Source organism: Oncorhynchus keta, chromosome 10, assembly GCF_023373465.1.
Source record: "Oncorhynchus keta strain PuntledgeMale-10-30-2019 chromosome 10, Oket_V2, whole genome shotgun sequence".
NCBI lineage: Eukaryota > Metazoa > Chordata > Actinopteri > Salmoniformes > Salmonidae > Oncorhynchus > Oncorhynchus keta.
The window spans coordinates 37023646-37044642 of record NC_068430.1 but is presented as its reverse complement, the minus strand read 5'-3'; the positions used below and the strand labels follow the sequence as shown (position 1 = coordinate 37044642).

Here is a 20997-nt window from a genome sequence, read left to right as displayed (position 1 = left end):
TAAAGTGGAAAACCACACTACAGGCTGATCCAACTTTGATGTATTGTCCTTAAAACAAGTCAAAATGAGGCTCAGTAGTGTGTGTGGCCTCCACGTGCCTGTATGACCTCTCTACAAAGCCTGGGCATGGTCCTGATGAGGTGGCGGATGGTCTCCTGAGGGATCTCCTCCCAGACCTGGACTAAAGCATCCGCCAACTCCTGGACAGTCTGTGGTGCAACGTGGCGTTGGTGGATGGAGCGAGACATGATGTCCCAGATGTGCTCAATTGGATTCAGGTCTGGGGAACGGGCGGGCCAGTCCATAGCATCAATGCCTTCCTCTTGCAGGAACTGCTGACACACTCCAGCCACATGAGGTATAGCATTGTCTCCAGCCACATGAGGTATAGCATTGTCTTGCATTAGGAGGAACCCAGGGCCAACCGCACCAGCATATGGTCTCACAAGGGGTCTGAGGATCTCATCTCGGTACCTAATGGCAGTCAGGCTACCTCTGGCGAGCACATGGAGGGCTGTGCGGCCCCCCAAAGAAATGCCACCCCACACCATGACTGACCCACCGCCAAACCAGTCATGCTGGAGGATGTTGCAGGCAGCAGAACGTTATCCACGGCGTCTCCAGACTGTCACGTCTGTCACATGTGCTCAGTGTGAACCTGCTTTCATCTGTGAAGAGCACAGGGCGCCAGTGGCGAATTTGCCAATCTTGGTGTTCTCTGGCAAATGCCGAACGTCCTGTTGGGCTGTAAGCACAACCCCCACCTGTGGACGTCGGGCCCTCAATACCACCCTCATGGAGTCTGTTTCTGACCGTTTGAGCAGACACATGCACATTTGTGGCCTGCTGGAGGTCATTGTGCAGGGCTCTGGCATTGCTCCTCCTGCTCCTCCTTGCACAAAGGCGGAGGTAGCGGTCCTGCTGCTGGGTTGTTCCCCTCCTACGGCCTCCTCCACGTCTCCTGATGTACTGGCCTGTCTCCTGGTAGCGCCTCCATGCTCTGGACGCTACGCTGACAGACACAGCAAACCTTCTTGCCACAGCTCGCATTGATGTGCCATCCTGGATGAGCTGCACTACCTGAGCCACTTGTGTGGGTTGTAGACTCCGTCTCATGCAACTAGAGTGAAAGCACCACCAGCATTCAAAAGTGACCAAAACATCAGCCAGGAAGCATAGGAATTGAGAAGTGGTCTGGTCACCACCTGCAGAACCACTTCTTTATTGGGGGTGTCTTGCTAATTGCCTATAATTTCCACCTGTTGTCTATTCCATTTGCACAACAGCATGTGAAATTTATTGTCAATCAGTGTTGCTTCCTAAGTGGACAGTTTGATTTCACTGAAGTGTGATTGACTTAGAGTTACATTGTGTTGTTTAAGTGTTCCCTTTATTTTTTTGAGCAGTATATATATATATATTTATTTATATATATGCTTGCTCTATTTATATATAATAATAATAATAATAATAAATATATATATACACATACACACACCTTTTTTTAAATAGATTAAACTAATTTTGTCCAAGGGATCTGTGGAATAAGTTTAGAGGGTATAATACAATACAATATAATTAATATACCATATATTTTCTTAAACCTGGGCATCACGTGCCTGCGAAGCTCACAGGGATATTGGTATCCACAGTAGTCCACCAATTATCAACTTTTCAACTCAATACTTTACATAAATGCACTGTAACTTAAATTTTAAACAGCAAAGTTCTCTCTGCCTCATGGCAAAATGTGTAGAATTGCAGGAAATTTGCAAAAGAATGCTCTATGTTCCATCCCAGGGCCTGAGACTTGGTTCATCTGGCCATGCACTGCCAAAGTCATAGTACAACTCATTGTATGCTATTTTTATCTCACTCAAGTTGTGTTCTAAATATGAGGGTGTGAATTTGCTACCCCAAAAGGGGTCCGCAGGACCAAAAAGTTTAAGAACCCCTGGTCTTTGGTACCTGTGTCTATGATTGTCGGCCATGTTTTAATGTTCAGAGTGGCAGCAGCCTCTTTAGAGCGTAGGATCCTCATGAGGTTCTGAGTGGTAAGGATACAGGCAGCTTTACTGACCTGGGGACAGACAGAGGCACCACAAACAACATGTTAGTTTGTCTACATTTGGAAGACCAAAATAATTACACTCAAACACTATGCTCATAAGAAAGCACCCATCCTCATACACTGACTTGATCAAAAGATAGCACATACAGTTGAAGTCGGAAGTTTAAATACACTTAGGTTAGAGTCTCCACAAATTGTCTTGTTAACAAACTATAGTTTTGGCAAGTCAGTTAGGACATCTACTTTGTGCATGACACAAGTACCTTTTCCAACAATTGATTACAGACAGATTCTTTCACTGTATCACAATTCCAGTGGGTCAGAAGTTTACCTACACTAAGTTGACTGTGCCTTTAAAAAACTTGGAAAATTCTAGAAAATGATGTCATGGCTTTAGAAGCTTCTGATGGGCTAATTAACATCATTTGAGTCAATTGGAGGTGTACCTGTGGATGTATTTCAAGGCCTACCTTCAAACGTAGTGCCTCTTTGCTTGACGTAATGGAAAAATCAAAAGAAATCAGCCAATACCTCAGAAAACAAGTCTGGTTCAGCCTTGGGAGCAATTTCCAAACACTTGAAGGTACCACGTTCATCTGTACAAACAATAGTATGCACGTATAAATACCATGGGACCACGCAGCTGTCATACCACTCAGTAAGGAGATGCGTTTTGGTGCGAAAAGTGCAATCCAATCCCAGAACAACAGCAAAGGTCCATGTGAAGATGCTGGAGGAAACCGGTACAAAAGTATCTATATCCACAGTAAAACGAGTCCTATATCGACATAACATGAAAGGCCGCTGAGCAAGGAAGAAGCCACTGCTCCAAAACCGCCATAAAAAAGCCAGACTACGGTTTGCAACTGCACATGGGAATAAAGATCGTACTTTTTGGAGAAATGTCCTCTGGTCTGATGAAACAAAAATAGAACTGTTTGGCCACAATGACCATTGTTATGTTTGGAGGAAAAAGGGGGAGGATTGCAAGCAGAAGAACACCATCCCAACCGTGAAGCGCGGGGGTAGCAGCATCATGTTGTGGGGGTGCTTTGCTGCAGGAGGGACTGGTGTACTTCACAAAATAGATGGCATCTTGAGGAAGGGAAATTATGTGGATATATTGAAGCAACATCTCAAGACATCAGTCAGGAAGTTAAAGCTTGGTCACAAATGAGTCTTCCAAATGGACAATGACCCCAAGCATACTTCAAAAGTTGTGGCAAACCGGCTTAAGGACAGCAAAGTCAAGGTATTGGAGTGGCCATCACAAAGCCCTGACCTCAATCCTAGAAAATTTGTGGGCATAACTGAAAAAGCGTGTGCGAGCAAGGAGGCCTACAAACCTGACTCAGTTACACCAGCTCTGTCAGGAGGAATGGGCCAAAATTCACCCAACTTATTGTGAGAAGCTTGTCGAAGGCTACCGAAAATGTTTGACCCAAGTTAAACAATTTAAAGGCAATGCTAACAAATACTAATTGAGGGTATGTAAACTTCTGACCCACTGGGAATGTGATGAAAGAAATAAAAGCTGAAATAAATCATTCTCTCTAATATTATTCTGACATTTCACATTCTGAAAATAAAGTGGTGATCCTAACTGACCTAAGGCAGGGAATTTTTACTAGGATTAAATGTCAGGAATGGTGAAAAATGGAGTTTAAATGTATTTGGCTAAGTTGTATGTAAACTTCTGACTTCAACTGTATACACACAAACACACACACTTACGTCGATGATCATGCGGACAGTGGGAAGTGTGGCTGCCAGGTTCTGTGGATGAGGAGGTCTGACAGTGACAGGAACACAGCCAGCGTACAGACAGCCATAGAAGGAGGCTATCAGGTCAATACCTAGAGAGAGAGACCGACTGTAACTCTATGTCATCCTCAACAGAGTCTGACGGACAGACCGAAAGGACTCACCAGGAGGGTAGAGCAGCACCACGTTGTCCCCGGTGTTGATGCTGCCTTTCTCTGTGAGCGCCGCTGCAATCTTCTCCGCCCGCTTATGCAGCTGCACACATGTTGCTGTGGATACCGCTACCCCCTGAAGCACGGGAGTTAGAGAGGGTAAGGGCAAGGGGTTTATTTACAACTGGGCACAACTGTATATGGGGGGTTCTGTTTATTGTAATACGTGTGAGAGTGAGTCTATAAGAGTGAGAGTGCTACCTTTGCATTGAGCAGCACATAGAGACAGTGGTCTGGGTCAGTCTGTGCCCTCCACTGTAGAGCCTCGGACAGGAACTGGTGCTGAGGAGAGAAAAGACATGGTCAAAGGTCATTACATAGATATCGTATCAATATGCATATCAATTGTATATCAACATGAGGGGGAAAATATCTATTAATATCAACACTAAATAACTACAAATAAATCTAATATGAGTTGTATTTTGCTGATGGGACAAACCTGACAGAACTTGAATTTCATCAAGTTAATTCCCTTAAGTTACAGTAAGTCTAAGGACATGAAGATGGCCAGTACAGGTGCACTGCGGTAAATAGCCCTGAAGCCAAAATGTCCTCAGTTGGTAGCTTTTCTACCAGGAGGAAGGCAACTGTCACTCCCATTGGCAAAATATCAAGGAAATTGTCAATTTACACCATGCAGCATTAGCCAAACTACTCCTTAAAATAATGAAAAACTGATTTAAGTTGTAGCTAATAGCAATTATGGGGAGAAATCAATTGGGGAAAAACAGCAAAGCACATGAAGAGCAGATGTGCATGTTTGGATCTCGGGAAGATGGCTTGCAGGGCCTTCCTTGGAGTCCAAACAATTCTGCAGACGAGCAAGACCTGTGTGTGTCTGCGTGTGTAATGTTTTGAGCATTCAGGAGATGATGGGAGCCAATGGAAGGCATGGGGCATAAGGTGACATTAAGAGATGCTACGTCAGACTGTCCCCATAACTGTGCTGTGATGCAGAAGGAAAATAAATGGCATAATACATTAGCACGTGTAGATTCAGAGCATCAATTCTGACACCATGCAAGATCTCACATCTTGCCAGAACTTAGCGATGCATCCACAGAATTATTTGCGTGTGCAACTGAAAAATAACCCCATTCACATTGAGCGCGTCACTGTACAGCACATTGCAGACAGAAGCAAAGGAAGAACCAGGGTGTGGTGGGTAGGGAGGGGGCAGTAGCTCTTACCATCATAGTAGGCCACATACGGAGCTATGTAATGTTACATCCGGAGAGAGACGAGTGCATTAGGACAGAAGAAAGAACGCATCATGTTGCTCACATGGTTTACCAGCTATCTTGTCCGGTCTAACTACCCGACAAGCAAACACTTACTGGACCAATGGTGGCAAAGAGGCAGCACACCACTGCAGGCAGTTAACCCACTGTTCCTAGGCTGTCATTGAAAATAAGAATCTGTTCTTAACTGACTTGCCTAGTTAAATAAAGGTAAAAATTTTTTAAAAATATTGGACCGCTGTCTGCAACCAATATGGCGGCAGACAAACAGCGCACCGAACGTGACTATCCAGCAGTAGGCATGCCATTGTTTGTAGTGTTGGCTACAAACAATGGCCAGGTTAGTAGTACCAACAACTGCTATAGTCCCTACCATGCTATCTATGGGCCACCGTGCATGTGGGTCCTTTCTAACTGATGATGATGAGAGAGGTGGTCCTACCTTCCTGATCAGGTCCTGGTCCTCGATCATGCCCAGATCCCTGCCTGCTGCCTGGGCTATCCTCTTCCCTGCTACCAGGTTCCCCACCATGATGGAGGCTGGACCCACACCCACTAAAGAAAGAAAGAAAGAAAGAAAAAGAGAGAGAGGGAGACATAAAGAGAGATGCATTTTCACAATATTCACAATAAAGTCCCTCAAAAGTCATGTCCACTGTAAGCCAACCAGTTGCCAAGTTTTGCTCTATGATCCCCTGAGCTGAGCCTACTGTACCTGGCTGTTTCTGCCGTGGTTTGGGGAGGTTGGTGACACAGGTATGGGGGCACATGAGGATGTTACAGGGGTGCAGGTTGCCATCCAGGAAGTGCTGCTTGGTCTCGAAGATGTGGATCCCTCCCAGGTGGGTCTTGGGTAATGTGTTGGCAGGCACCAGGGCTAGGCAGTACAAACCCACCTGGTGAATACTGTCAATGGCCTGGACAGTGGACACACACAACACCCCTCAATTAGACCACTTCTCTAATCAAGTGTTTAGAGTATTTTGAAAACTGTGGTGTTAATTTTGGAATGTACCAAGAAAGAGGTGTTTGTAGGGGGGTTAGCTACCTGCAGTACTCGGCTCATCCACTGGAAGCTGTCCTCCTCACTGGCATCTGGCCTCTGCTCTGCCACAACCACTATCCTCTCATCATAGAACACTGTCACAGAGAACACCGCAATCCTGACACACACACGCACGCACACAATTAGAATGTCTGCAAAGATCCATAGTCACACACATATATATTGACCTCTCCCTCCATAAACTGTATATGTACATCCACACATAAAGCAGAGAACACTGCAATTCCTACACACACAAAACTGCTCTGGATAACAAGCATTTTCACAGCTTGAGATTCTCTTTTCGGAGCCAATACACCCCCACATCCCGCACAGAAACATGCTGTATACACTCATATTGGAGTGCACTATGGGCCTGCAGTGCTCCCTAATGACCACCAGATGACAGTGGTGATACACAACAAACAAAGCTTAATGCCATAGACTGCAACGTTGCATCTGTGACATTATGGAGTCTGTGACAGCATGAGCAGCGACATTGAGGCTATCTTCGGTTTAAAGTAGTCCATTTTCTTTAGATAAAAAAAAAGTGGAAAGCTAATATTGGGGACTTACTGCCACCTGCAGTGCTGGAGTCTTGAACCAAATCTTGTGTATCATTAATTTATTGTGGCCACTAGATTATGTAATATAGTTTAAAGCCATTTACAAACTTGGCAAACCAATTTGAAGATGACACATTTTGGTCATTGGCTGATCACTCCCAACCCATAGGAATCCCCACCCAGTTGACTACTTTAAACTGGTGGAAGCCCTCAATGGCAATGTCCATGCAAAAACAGGTTATATCCAAGTAACGATCCCTATACATCTCTATGCTCAATCCCCAATATACCTGACTCACAGTGAGCACATACAGCACAGACCTCATCCACTGTCCCTTCAAATACATGCTGACACATGCGCACACACACAGTACTCACCTCCCACGATACACAGTCTTGACAGGCTCCACGGCCAGTGCTGTGGCCACCAAGTCATCAGCGTTGTGTCTCCTCCCACTCACCATCAGCAGGCCTTCGTTCTTCCCCACCACAAATATCAGACTGCCCTGTAGAAGGGTTAGACACAGCATTCAATACACACTGCAGGTGAATATGGACACACGCACACAGTCACAAGACAGTCTTACTTACGGGTCCTACGAAGCCTAGGAGTCCAGATCTCACAAAAGGGATCTCTCCAATAGGAGCACCAAGAGCATTGACAGGAATCACCTAGACAGAGAGAGAGAGAAAGAGAGAGAGAGAAAGAAAGAGAGAGAGAGAGAGAAAGAAAGAGAAAGAAAGAGAAAGAAAGAGAGAGAGAGAAAGAGAGAGAGAGAAAGAAAGAGAAAGAAAGAGAAAGAAAGAAAGAGAGAAAGAAAGAGAGAGAGAGAAAGAAAGAAAGAGAAAGAAAGAGAGAAAGAAAAAGAAAGAAAAGAGAAAGAAAAAGAGAGAGAAAGAAAAAGAGAGAGAAAGAAAAAGAGAGACAGACAGACAGACATTTTTGACATTTTAACATTTCTAATGGAAAACGTGTTGGTAAGCATATTGAATGTTCAGAGTTTGATGTGTCTGACCATGTTCCCCCATACAGTACGTAACACATAAGGGGGAATCGAATGGTTGTGAATCCGTACCTCAAAGGTGTTCTTGGTGACTCCTGGTAGGCCATAGTACATGTTGCCTCCTGCACGAGAGTTCACCACAATCTCCCCTATCTCATCTGTCTTACAGAGCTGAGGAGGCCCTTCAGGCTTCACTATACACATCAGAGCTAAAGACACAGAGAATCAGAGTCAGGCTTCACTGTACACATCAGACACAGAAACACAGTCAGCTGCACAGATAAATACATGTACAGGAATAATAAAGCACATACAATTACAGAAACCAACTTACACATAAATAAACAAATATAATAATAGTAGTATATGCCATTTAGAAGACACTTTCGTCCAAAGTGACTTACAGGCATCCGTGCATACGGGTGGCCCCAAGATCAAACACATTCATATTTAGAAATGGACCTGCAGTGGAGGTGATTTGGAATCATACTCTCGTGAGTAGTTACTATAGCCCTGCCTGAGACTAGTACGCTAATTACACACATACACATGGATTTCACTCCTGATATCATTCTCAAGTGAGATCCTCCATTTCTCTCTCTCTTCTATACTGTGCCCCCTCCTCACCTCCAGGCATTACATGACCCACATCCTGCACGGTGAGGGCAGAGTTTTTGTCCTCTGTGTTGACCCTGATGACCCCGTGACTCAGACCCCCCATGGAGAGGATAGCCCTGGCTGGTAGAGGCGTCCCTGGCACCCCCGGCCTGCACACAGAAAGGTACAGGAGAGGACAGGGATTTTACACAAAATACACACACACTGCCGAAAGACAGTCCTTGTATCCGTAGAAAATTTCAATTATTGAAGGTGCATTATGTAACTTTCATTTCATTACATTTTTCCAGAGGTAAATCAGGGTACTACAAACACATGTGTTTGTCAATTACTTTAAGGAGCAGTTCTCTTTCTGTGGGTCTAACCCCAAGTTCTGGAAAATGGTTAAAGACCTGGAGAATAAACCCTCCTCCTCACAGCTGCCTATGTCCCTTAATGTTGATGATGTGGTTGTTACTGACAAGAAGCACATGGCTGAGCTCTTTAATCACCACTTCATTAAGTCAGGATTCCTATCTGACTCAGCCATGCCTCCTTGCCCGTCCAACATTTCCTAATCTCCCACCCCTTCTAATGTGACTATCCCCGATGCTTCTCCCTCTTTTTCCCCTGCCCCGCTACAAAGTTTCTCCCTGCAGGCAGTCACTGAGTCCGAAGTGCTAAAGGAGCTCCTTAAACTTGACCCCAAAAAAACATGTGGGTCAGATGGTTTAAACACTTTCTTCTTATAGGCCTATTTCTATTTTGCCCTATTTATCAAAAGTGTTTGAAAAACTTGTCAAAAATCAACTGACTGGCTTTCTTGATATCTATAGTATTCTCTCGGGTATGCAATCTGTTTTCCAGTCAGGTTATGGATGTGTAACTGCAACCTTAAAGGTCCTCAATGATGTCACCATTGCCCTTGATTCTAAGCAATACTGTGCTGCTATTTTTATAGATTTGGCCAAAGCTTTTGATATGGTAGACCATTCCATTCTTGTGCGCCGGCTAAGGAGTATTGGGGTTTCTGAGGGGTCTTTGGCCTGGTTTGCTAACTACCTTTCTCAAAGAGTGTAGTGTATGAATTCAGAAAATCTGCTGTCTCAGTCACTTCCTGTCACCAAGGGAGCACCACAAGGCTGAATCCTAGGCCCCACGCTCTTCTCAATTTACATCAACAACGTAGCTCAGGCAGTAGGAAGCTCACTCATCCATTTATATGCAGATGATACAGTCTTATACTCAAAGATTTCTTAGTGTCCAACAAGCTTTCTATACCCTTAGGTCATGTGGTTTGGTAAGAAGAAGGCCCCTCTTCCCACATGTGTCATTACTACCTCTGAGGGTTTAGAGCTTGACCTCATACAATGACATGGGAGTATGGCTAGACGGTGCACTGTCCTTCTCTCAGCACATATCTAAGCTGCAGGCTAAAGTTAAATCTATACTTGGTTCCCCTCTCTGTAAGGTATGCGTAACTGGCTGCAGGGAAGTCAGGCGCAGGAGAGCAGAATTGGGTAGCAAACGGGGAGCCCTTTATTACGCCGAACAGACACACGGCACTAAGAACAATAAACAGATATGGGTTGACATAACCCGGTGCAAACCAGTCTGAAGTACACATACACAACAAACAATTTAAATACACGTCAAATAATGAGGGAATGTAAACCAGGTGTGCGGGAAAACAAGACAAATGGAAAATGAAAAGTGGATTGGCGATGGCTAGAAGACCGGTGACATCGAATGCCACCCGAACAAGGAGAGGAAACGACTTTGGCGGAAGTCGTGACACTATCGTAATCGCTCCTCTTTCACCCCAGCTACCAAACTAACCCTGATTCAGATTACCATCCTACCCATGCTAGATTACGGAGACATCATTTATTGATCGGCAGGTAATTGTGCTCTCGAGCGGCTAGATGTTCTTTACCATTCTGCCATCAGATTTTCCATCAATGCTCCTTATAGGACACATCACTGCACTCTATACTCCTCTGTAAACTGGTCATCTCTGTAAACCCGTCGCAAGACCCACTGGTTGATGCTTATTTATAAAACCCTCTTAGGCCTCACTCCCCCATATCTGAGATATCTACTGCAGCCCTCATTCTCCACATACAACACCCATTCTGCCAGTCACATTCTGTTAAAGGTCCCCAAAAGTGCACACATCCCTGGGTCGCTCCTCTTTTCAGTTCGCTGCAGCTAGAGACTGGAACGAGGTGCAACAAACACTCAAACTGGACAGTTTTATATCAATCTCTTCATTCAAAGACTCAATCATGGACACTTTTACTGACAGTTGTGGCTGCTTTGTATGATGGATTGTTGTCTCTACCTTCTTGACCTTTGTGCTGTTGACTTTGCCCAATAATGTTTGTACCATGTTTTTGTGCTGCTACCATGTTGTGTTGCTACCATGTTGTTGTCATGTTGTGTTGCTACCATGCTGTGTTGTCATGTTTTACTGCCTTGCTATGTTGTTGTCTTAGGTCTTTCTTTATGTAGTGTTGCGTCTCTCTTGTTGTGATGTGCGTTTTGTCCTATATTTATATTGTTTTTTTATTTTTTATCCCAGGCCCCTGTCCCCGCAGGAGGCCTTTTGCCTTTTAGTAGGCCGTCATTATAAATAAGAATATGTTCTTAAGTGACTTGCCTAGATAAATAAAGGTTAAGTAAATACAAATTAATAAATAAAATTTGGCCGAGTAGCCAAACAAAACACAAACTGTTACTTTCGCTAAACAGACGGATTCAGCCCATCCTACCTGCGGATGGCTACCGTCATGGCCTCAGGGGAGGTGGCACAGGGACAGATGACCTCTGGCTTCAGCCCGTGGATCTGGAACACATTGAGGAAGGCATCGCAGGACGACACCGACCCTTAGGGAGAGACAAAGACAGAGAGAGAGAGAGAGAGACTCAACAACAATGACATCTCACACCTATTAAGACGAGGTGCTGGCTCACAACACTGACCATTTTTGGAGGGTATCTATTTTAACCATACAGGGCTTTGTTTATCACTTGCAATTGTCCTATTTGCATTTACCGACAGCAATGTGTTTTGGTCCTGTCCAGACTGGACCAAATCTGAACCAATCATAGACGTCTATGTTTGGTTCAGATTTTGTCCGGTCTAGACCAGCCTTGATTTCAACCTCCACTGACGTCCGGACTGGCCTTTATTTGGCCCAAACATAGACATCTATAATTGGTTCAGATTTGGTCCACTCCTGACATCTACTGTGCCTTCGGAAAGTTTTCAAACCCCTTGACTTTTTCCACATTCTGTTAGGTTAGCCTTATTCTAAAATGTACTTTAAAAAATGCTTTCCTCATCAATCTACACACAATACCCCATAGTAACAAAGCACAAATAGGTTTTTAGGAATTGTTGCTAATTTATTAAAAATAAAAACTGAAATATGACATTTACATAAGTATTCAGACCAGTACTTTGTTGAAGCACCTTTGGCAGCGATTACAGTCTCGACCCTTCTTGGGTATGACGCTACAAGCTTGGCACACCTGTACTTGGGGAGTTTCTCCTAATCTTCTCTGGAGATCCTCTCAAGTTCTGTCAGGTTGGAAAGGGAGCGTTGCTGCACAGCTATTTTCAGGTCTCTACAGAGATGTTCAATTGAGTTCAAGTCCGGGTTCTGGCTGGGCCACTCAAGGACATTCAGAGACTTGTCCCGAAGCCACTCCTGTGTTGTCTTGCCTGTGTGCTTAGGGCCGTTGTCCTGTTGGAAGGTGAACCGTCACCCCAGTCTGATCTCTCTGTACTTTGCTCCGTTCATCTTTGCCCTAGATCCTGACGAGTCTCCCAGTCCCTGCCGCTGAAAAACATCCCCACAGCATGATGCTGCCAGCACCAAGCTTCACTGTAGGGGGGATGGTGTCAGGTTTCCTAGACTTGATGCTTGGCATTCAGGCCAAAGAGTTCAATCTTGGTTTCATCAGACCAGAGAATCTTGTTTCTCATGGTCTGAGAGTCTTTAGGTGCCTTTTGGCAAACTCCAATCGGGCTGTCATGTGCCTTTTACTGAGAAGTGGCTTCCGTCTGGTCACTCTACCATAAAAGCCTGATTGGTGGAGTGCTGCAAAGATGGTTGTCTTTCGGGAAGGTTCTCCTATCTCCACAGAGGAACTCTGGAGCTCTGTCAGAGTGACCATAGGGTTCTTGGTCACCTCCCTGACCAAGACCCTTGTCCCGTGATTGCTCAGTTTGGCTGGGCGGCCAGCTGTAGGAAGAGTCTTGGTAGTTTCAAACTCTTTCTATTTGAGAATGATGGAGGCCACTGTGTTCTTGGGGACCTTCAATGCTGCAGACATGTTTTGGTACCCTTCTACAGATCTGTACCTCGACAAAATCCTGTCTCAGAGCTCTACGGACAATTTCTTCGACCTCATGGTTTGGTTTTTGCTCTGACATGCACTGTCAACTGTGGGACCTTATATAGACAGTTGTGTGCCTTTCCCAAATAATGTCCAATCAATTGAATTTAAAACAGGTGGACACCAATCAAGTTGTAAAAACATCTGAATGATGATTAATGGAAACAGGATGCACCGGAGCTCAATTTTGAGTCACATAGCAAAGGGTCTGAATACTTAAGTAAATAAGGTATTTCTGTGTACATTTGCAAAACATTACTAGAAAACTGTTTTCGCTTTGTAGTTATGGGGTAATATGTGTAGATTGCTAAGGAATTTGTATTTAATTAATCAATTTTAGAATAAGGCTGTAATGTAACAAAATGTGAAAAAAGTCAAGGGGTCTGAATACTTTCCAAAAGCACTATGTTTCACAATTTTGGACAGCACAGTACAGCACAGCAGAGTACAGTACATTACAGTATAGTACACAGTATAGTCAAGAAAAGTAGAATATAGTACAGTACAATACAGTAGAGCACAGTAGAGTACTGTAAAGTAGTGTACTGTATTGTCCCCTACTTTATTCTAATGCACTATACTCTAATGAACTAAACTTTACTCTACTGTCCACTCTACCAAATAAACGTTTTCCTGTACTGCACTCTACTGTGCTCTATTGTACAAATCGGTGCCGTACTGTACTGAGGTTCAAACTTGTGAAACATAGCCTAAACGTCTATTATTAGTACAGTTTTGGATCTGGTCTACACCGACCAAATGTGTACTTGTTTGGGGGCGGGGCTAATTAGCATAATACCCAGCATGCTACATTATACATATAAACGATATAATTTACATTTTGGTTATTCAGCAGATGATCTTATCCAGAACCACCTACAGTCAATGCATTCAACTTAAGTAGATAAACAACAATATATCACAGTCATAGTAAGAAAGATTTTTTAACTGAGAATGTTATTGTAGTTGAAGTTGTCTGTTGGTTTATTACGTAGGTTGAATTAGTTTGAACATAATTGCTGTCAGGTACAAAGCTTTTGAAAAAGCTAACATACCTAATGCTACAGCTGAAAGTAATACTAAATATTCTGTTGCAATCTTCAGTTGGCTCCTTTTTCCTATAGTAAGAGCCTTGAAAAAGTATTATTGTGATACAATGCTTACTTCATTGAGAATGTATGTGCAGTTGAAATTTTACCATAGAATCAACATCTGAATTTTTTTTTACATCTGTAAATTAAGTATTTTCAATGTCCGGAAAATACATATTTTTGACTGCCAGAAAATAAGTCTTCTCACCTTTCATTCAACACCTACAATGCATCCGATTTCAACATCTGGAAAATAAGTATTTTCGACATATGGAAAATAAGTATTTTCACCTTTCATTCAGTACCTAAAATGCAAAAGACCTTTTAAAGTATTTTCAAGGTAATTTTGCTTACTGGGATGCAGACCAGTTCCAAACATGTCTGCCATCTGTAGTTCCAGTGTGGCTTCCACACATTTCCCTTCATGGACTACATTTCACACTCACAGGGGTTGGCTCCGTCAGCGACAATGAGCATGCGCAGTGATGCCAGGCTGGTGTCCCTCTGTTCCCTGTGTGCCATCATGGCCCAGTGCAGGTCACGACACTTCACCAAGGCAACGCGCGCTATGGGGGGAGAGGAGGAACAAATGAGTACATGAACATCACAGTGTTCTCATGGTCACACGGAGAGAGAGAGAGAGAGAGAGAGAGAGAGGGTGTGGAGGTGTGGGTGGTGTAACTACCTTTATGTATGTGGACCCTCTGAACCCAGGAGAGAGGGCAAGCCTTCATCACAGCATAGGGCACACTGATAGTGTGGATCCTGTTCATTACACTCTGAAAGAACAACAAAATACAACTTATTGAATGGAAATACATATGATATGAAATTAGTTTACCTGTAACTATTATCCCCCCATCCACAAACACACTCTCACCGTGAGAACTCCATGCCACAAGCCCATGTCCTTTTTAAAGTCCAGAACGTTCACTAATGTCTCACCTAAGAACAGAAACAAATAGATAAGTCCCTATGAGAAGCATCCTTCAAACACTTGTTCCCTGTATATCATCGTCAAAACCCAAGATGGCGTAGCAGTCAGACGTATTTGTCCTTCGTCTTGTCGTGTCCCATGTATATATCTCTTTATATCTTTTTCTTCGCATATCTTTTTTAAATCTTTTTCTAAACCTCAACTTCAAAATACGCTCCTGCAACCCGCCTCACCCAATGTGTTGTGGATCTGTTTTTTCTAACGTATTTTTATTTACCTCGGAACCGGAATCCCCCAACAGAAGCGAGCCAGCTCACTAGCTACTAGCTACTAGTCAGCTAACCACTGCTAGCGGTCATCAGCTAACCATTAGCTCGGTAAGCTCTCGCCAGTTTGTACAACGCGACTCAAACCAGAGCATACCGGACCTATTTTCTCTCCATATCCCTGGATTCCTACCGCAAGCTTTGGACCTTTTAATCTGGAACATCGCAGCTAGCCAGCTGCTATCCGAGTGACTACTCCTGGCTAACGTCTGCACCAATTAGCAAGCACCAATTAGCCTGGAGCTAGTCCATGCTAGGCCCATCCATCAGCCAATTTCTTGGGCCACTATACCTATTTTGCCAATTGGACTTGAACCCCTCTGCTACTCGGAACCCTACTAATCCATCACGACTGGTCTATCGACATCACCGCACGCGGAGTCTAAAACAGACTTTCCTCTGCCGAGACGTCCCTCTAAGGCCCTTCTGCTAGCTTGCTAACCACGGCCTGCTAGCTATCTGAATCGCCGTGTCTCCAGCCAGCCCAACCACTCACTGGAACCCTACGCATGAATCTCCTTAATATCAATATTCCTTGTCCATTACTGTCCTGGTTAGTGATTATTGTCTTATCTCACTGTAGAGCCTCTAGCCCTGCTCAATATGCCTTAAACAACCATTAAATTCCACCTCCCACATATGTGGTGACATCACCTGGTTAAAACGTCTCTAGAGACAATATCTCTCTCATCTTTACTCAATTCCTAGGTTTACCTCCAATGTACTCACATCCTACCATACCTTTGTCTGTACATTATGCCTTGAATCAATTCTATTGCACCCAGAAACCTGCTCCTTTTACTCTCTGTTCCGAACGTACTAGACGACCAGTTCTGAAAGCCTTTAGCCGTACCCTTATACTACTCCTCCTCTGTTCCTCTGGTGATGTAGAGGTAAATCCAGGCCCTGCAGTGCCTAGCTCCACTCCTACTCCCCAGGTGCTCACATTTGTTGACTTCTGTAACCGTAAAAGCCTTGGTTTCATGCATGTTAACATTAGAAGCCTCCTCCCTAAGTTTGTTTTATTCACTACTTTAGCACACTCTGCCAACCCGGATGTCCTAGCCGTGTCTGAATCCTGGCTTAGGAAGACCACAAAAAACGCTGAAATGTACATCGCTAACTATTACATTTTCCGACAAGATAGAACTGCCAAAGGGGGCGGTATGGCAATCGACTGCAGAAATAGCCTGCAGAGTTCTGTCTTACTATCCAGGTCTGTACCCAAACAATTCAAGCTTCTACTTTTAAAAATCCACCTTTCAGAAACAAGTCTCTCACCGTTGCCGCTTGCTATAGACCACCCTCTGCACCCAGCTGTGCCCTGGACACCATCTGTAAATTGATTGTCCTCCATCTATTTTCAGAGCTCGTGCTGCTAGGTGACCTAAACTTGTGACATGCTTAACACCCCGGCCATCCTACAATCTAAGATTGATGCCCTCAATCTCACACAAATGATCAATGACCCCACCAGGAACAACCCCAAAGCCATAAACACGGGCACCCTCATAGATATCATCCTAACCAACTTGCCCTCCAAATACACCTCTGCTGTTTTCAACCAAGATCTCAGCGATCACTGCCTTATTGCCTGCATCCGTAATGGGTCTGCGGTCAAACAACCACCCCTCATCACTGTTAAATGGTCCCTAAAACCCTTTAGCGAACAGGCCTTTCTAATCGACCTGGCCCGGGTATCCGGGAAGGATTCTGACCTCATCCCGTCAGTAGAGGATGCCTGGTTATTCTTTAAAAGTGCCTTCCTCATCATCTTAAATAAGCATGCCCCATTCAAAAAATGTAGAACCAGGAACAAATATAGCCCTTGATTCTCTCCAGACCTGACTGCCCTTGACCAGCACAAAACATCCTGTGGCATTCTGCATTAGCATCGAATAGCCCCTGTGATATGCAACTTATCAGGGAAGTTAGGAACCAATATACACATGCAGTTAGGAAAGCTAAGGCTAGCTTTTTCAAGCAGAAATTTGCATCCTGCAGCACAAACTCAAAAAAGTTCCGGGACACTGTAAAGTCCATGGAGAATAAGAGCACCTCCTCCCAGCTGCCGACTGCACTGAGGCTAGGAAACATTGTCACCACCGATAAATCCACTATAATTGAGAATTTCAATAAGTATTTTTCTACGGCTGGCCGTGCTTTCCACCTGGCTACCCATACCCCGATCAACAGCCCTCCACCCCCCCACAGCAACTCACCCAATCCTCCCCATTTTTCCTTCACCCAAATCCAGATAGCTGATGTTCTGAAACAACTGCAAAATCTGGACCCCTACAAATCAGACGGGCTAGACAATCTGGACCCTCTCTTTCTAAAATGATCTGCCGAAATTGTTGCAACCCCTATACTAGCCCGTTCAACCTCTCTTTCATATCGTCTGAAATTCCCAAAGATTGGAAAGCTGCCGCGGTCATCCCCCTCTTCAAAGGGGGAGACACTAGACCCAAACTGCTACAGACCTATATCTATCCTACCCTGCCTTTCTAAGGTCTTCGAAAGCCAAGTTAACTTCTTTGGGATGGGGGGCAGCATTTTCACTTTTGGATGAATAGCGTGCCCAGAGTGAACTGCCTCCTACCCAGTCCCAGATACTAATATATGCATATTATTATTAGTATTAGATAGAAAACACTCTGAAGTTTCTAAAACTGTTTGAATGATGTCGGAGTACAACCAAACTCATATGGCAGACAAAAACCTGGGAAAATATCCAAACAGGAAGTGGGAAATCTGAGGGTTGTAGTTTTTGAACTCACTCCTATTGAATACACAGTGGGATATTGGTTGTTGCACTTTCTAAGGCTTTCACTAAATGTCAACCATCTTTAGAATCTTGAATGAGGATTCTACTGTGATGTGGAGCCGGATGGGAGCACTTTGAGTCAGTGGTCTGCCTACAGCCTCGTTCTCAATCACGAGCTTTCACTTGAAAGGTAGCGGTCATTCCATTGCTTCTCTACAGACATAGGAATTCTCCAGTTGGAACATTATTGAACTTTTATGATAAAAAACATCCTAAAGATTGATTCTATACTTAGTTTGACAAGTTTCTTCGACCTGTAATATAACTTTTTGAACGTTTCGTCCAAATGGACCAGATCGCGCATTTGGATTTGTTAACCAAATGCCCTAACAAAAGAAGCAATTGGACATAAATGGACATAAATGATGGACATTATCGAACAAAACAAGCATTTATTGTGGAACTGCAATTCCTGGGAGTGCATTCTGATGAAGATCATCAAAGGTAAGTGAATATTTAAAATACTGTTTATGAATAATGTTGACTACCCAACATGGCGGATATTTCTCTGGCTGGTTTGGGCTCTGAGCACCGTTCTCAGGTTATGCTTTTTCCGTAAAGTTTTAACAAATCTGACACAGCGTTTGCATTAACTTCTTATGGATAGGGGGAAGCATTTTCACGTTTGGATGAAAAGCGTGCCCAGAGTAAACTGCCTCCTACTCAGTCCCAGATGCTGATATATGCATATTATTAGTATTGGATAGAAAACACTCTGAAGTTTCTAAAACTGTTTGAATGATGTCTGTGAGTATAACAGAACTCATATGGCAGGCAAAAACCTGAGAAGAAATCCAACCAGGAAGTGGGAAATCTGAGGTTTGTAGGTTTTCAACTCAGTCCCTATTGAATATTGATATGGGTCATCTTGCACTTCCTAAGGCTTCCACTAGATGTCAACAGTCTGTAGAACATTGTTTCAGGCTTCTACTGTGAAGGGGGGTAAATGAGAGGGGAGTGAGTCAGAGGTCTGCCAGCAGCCTCGGTCTCATGACGCGTGGTCATAAGAAAGTTACCTCTCATTCCATTGCTTTTCTACAGACAAATTAATTTTCCGGTTGGGACATTATTGAACATTTATGATAAAAACATCCTAAAGATTGATTCTAAAACATTGTTTTATTTGTTTCTACGACCAGTAATATAACTTTTTAAAATTTTCGTCAGACATTTCCGCTGGACTTGCCCGCACCTCGTGAGTTTCGATTTGTTTACTAAACACCCTAACAAAAGGAGGAATTTGGACATAAATGATGGACTTTATGGAACAAATCAAACATTTATTGTGGAACTGGGATTCCTGGGAGTGCATTCTGATGAAGATCATCAAAGGTAAGTGAATATTTATAATGCTATTTCTGACTTATGTTGACTCCAACATGGTGGATATATTCTTGGGTTGTGTATGTCGTCTGAGCGCCGTACTCAGATTATTGCATGGTTTGCAATAAAAGTTTTTTAAAAATCTGGCACAGCGGATGCATTAAGGAGAAGTATTTCTTTAAATCTTTGAATAACACTTGTATCTTTTATTAATGTTTATTATGAGTATTTCTGTGATTTGACGTGACTCTGTGCAAATTCACGGGATGTTTTGGAGGCAAAGCCAAATGTAAGGTTTTTGGATATAAATATGAACTTGATCGAACAAAACATACATGTATTGAGTAACATATTGTCCCGGGAGTGTCATCTGATGAAGAATATCAAAGGTTAGTGGTACATTTTATGAATATTTCTGCTTTTTGTGACTCCTCTCTTTGCTTGGAAAATCACTGTATGCTTTCTGTGACTAGTTGCTGACCTAACATAATGATAAGTTCTGATTTAAAAAAAACATATTTTATCGGACACTGTGGTTGGATTAACGAGAATTGTATCTTTAAAATGGTGCCTAATACTTTGAAAATTGAATTATGAGATTTCTGTTGATTGAATTTTGAGCCCTGCAATTTCATTGGCTGTTGGCGAGGGGTTCCGCTAGCTGAACGGGGTTCCCCAGTCCTAGACAGGTTATATGCAAGTAAAACTAAATGCATGCTCTTCAACCGATCGCTGCCCGCACCTGCCCGCCCGTCCAGCATCACTACTCTGGACGGTTCTGACTTAGAATATGTGGACAACTACAAATACCTAGGTGTCTGATTAGACTGTAAACTCTCCTTCCAGACTCACATTAAACATTTCCAATCCAAAATTAAATCCCAGAATCGGCTTCCTATTTCGCAACAAAGCATCCTTCACTCATGCTGCCAAACATATTTGGCAGTAAAACTGACCATCCTACTGATCCTCGACTTCAGCGATGTCATTTACAAAATAGCCTGCAACACTCTACTCAACAAATTGGATGCAGTCTATCACAGTGCCATCCGTTTTGTCACCAAAGCCCCATATACTACCCACCACTGCAACCTGTACTCTCTCTTTGGCTGGCCCTCGCTTCATACTCGTCGCCAAACCCATTGGCTCCAGGTCATCAACAAGTCTCTGCTAGGTAAAGCCCCGCCTTATCTCAGCTCACTGGTCACCATAGCAGCACCCACCCGTAGCACGCACTCCAGCAGGTATATCTCACTGGTCATCCCCAAAGCCAATTCTTCATTTGGCCACCTTTCCTTCCAGTTTTCCGCGGCAAATGACTGGAACGAACTGCAAAAAACACTGAGGCTGGAGACTCATATCTCTCTCACCATCTTTAAGCACCAGCTGTCAGAGCAGCTCACAGATCACTGCACCTTTACATAGCCCATCTGTAAATAGCCCATCCAACTACCTCATCCCCATACTGTATTTATTTATTTTTCTTGCTCCTTTGCACCCCAGTATCTCTACTTGCACATACATCTTCTGCACATCTACCATTCCAGTGTTTAATTGCTATATTGTAATTACTTCACCACCAT

General features: G+C 43.6%; 1 protein-coding gene across 4 annotated transcripts in view; it reads right to left on the bottom strand.

Annotated features, from left to right (window-relative positions):
* Positions 1-20997, bottom strand: part of LOC118388630 (disco-interacting protein 2 homolog B-A) — an 86397-nt gene that overhangs the window by 8842 nt on the left and 56558 nt on the right. For 2 of the 4 annotated variants that reach the window (XM_035777879.2, XM_035777881.2), the window contains exons 14-29: positions 14882-14946; positions 14687-14780; positions 14448-14567; positions 11278-11392; positions 8534-8673; positions 7979-8115; positions 7494-7574; positions 7281-7408; positions 6340-6454; positions 6007-6208; positions 5734-5846; positions 5241-5264; positions 4249-4329; positions 4000-4123; positions 3806-3927; positions 1969-2080 (exon numbers count right to left, since the gene is read on the bottom strand). In XM_035777879.2, the coding sequence (XP_035633772.1) occupies positions 1969-2080; positions 3806-3927; positions 4000-4123; positions 4249-4329; positions 5241-5264; positions 5734-5846; positions 6007-6208; positions 6340-6454; positions 7281-7408; positions 7494-7574; positions 7979-8115; positions 8534-8673; positions 11278-11392; positions 14448-14567; positions 14687-14780; positions 14882-14946 (1773 nt within the window). The remainder of the gene's footprint in view (positions 1-1968; positions 2081-3805; positions 3928-3999; positions 4124-4248; positions 4330-5240; positions 5265-5733; positions 5847-6006; positions 6209-6339; positions 6455-7280; positions 7409-7493; positions 7575-7978; positions 8116-8533; positions 8674-11277; positions 11393-14447; positions 14568-14686; positions 14781-14881; positions 14947-20997) is intronic. The other 2 variants (XM_035777880.2, XM_035777882.2) reach the window with 1 other exon arrangement.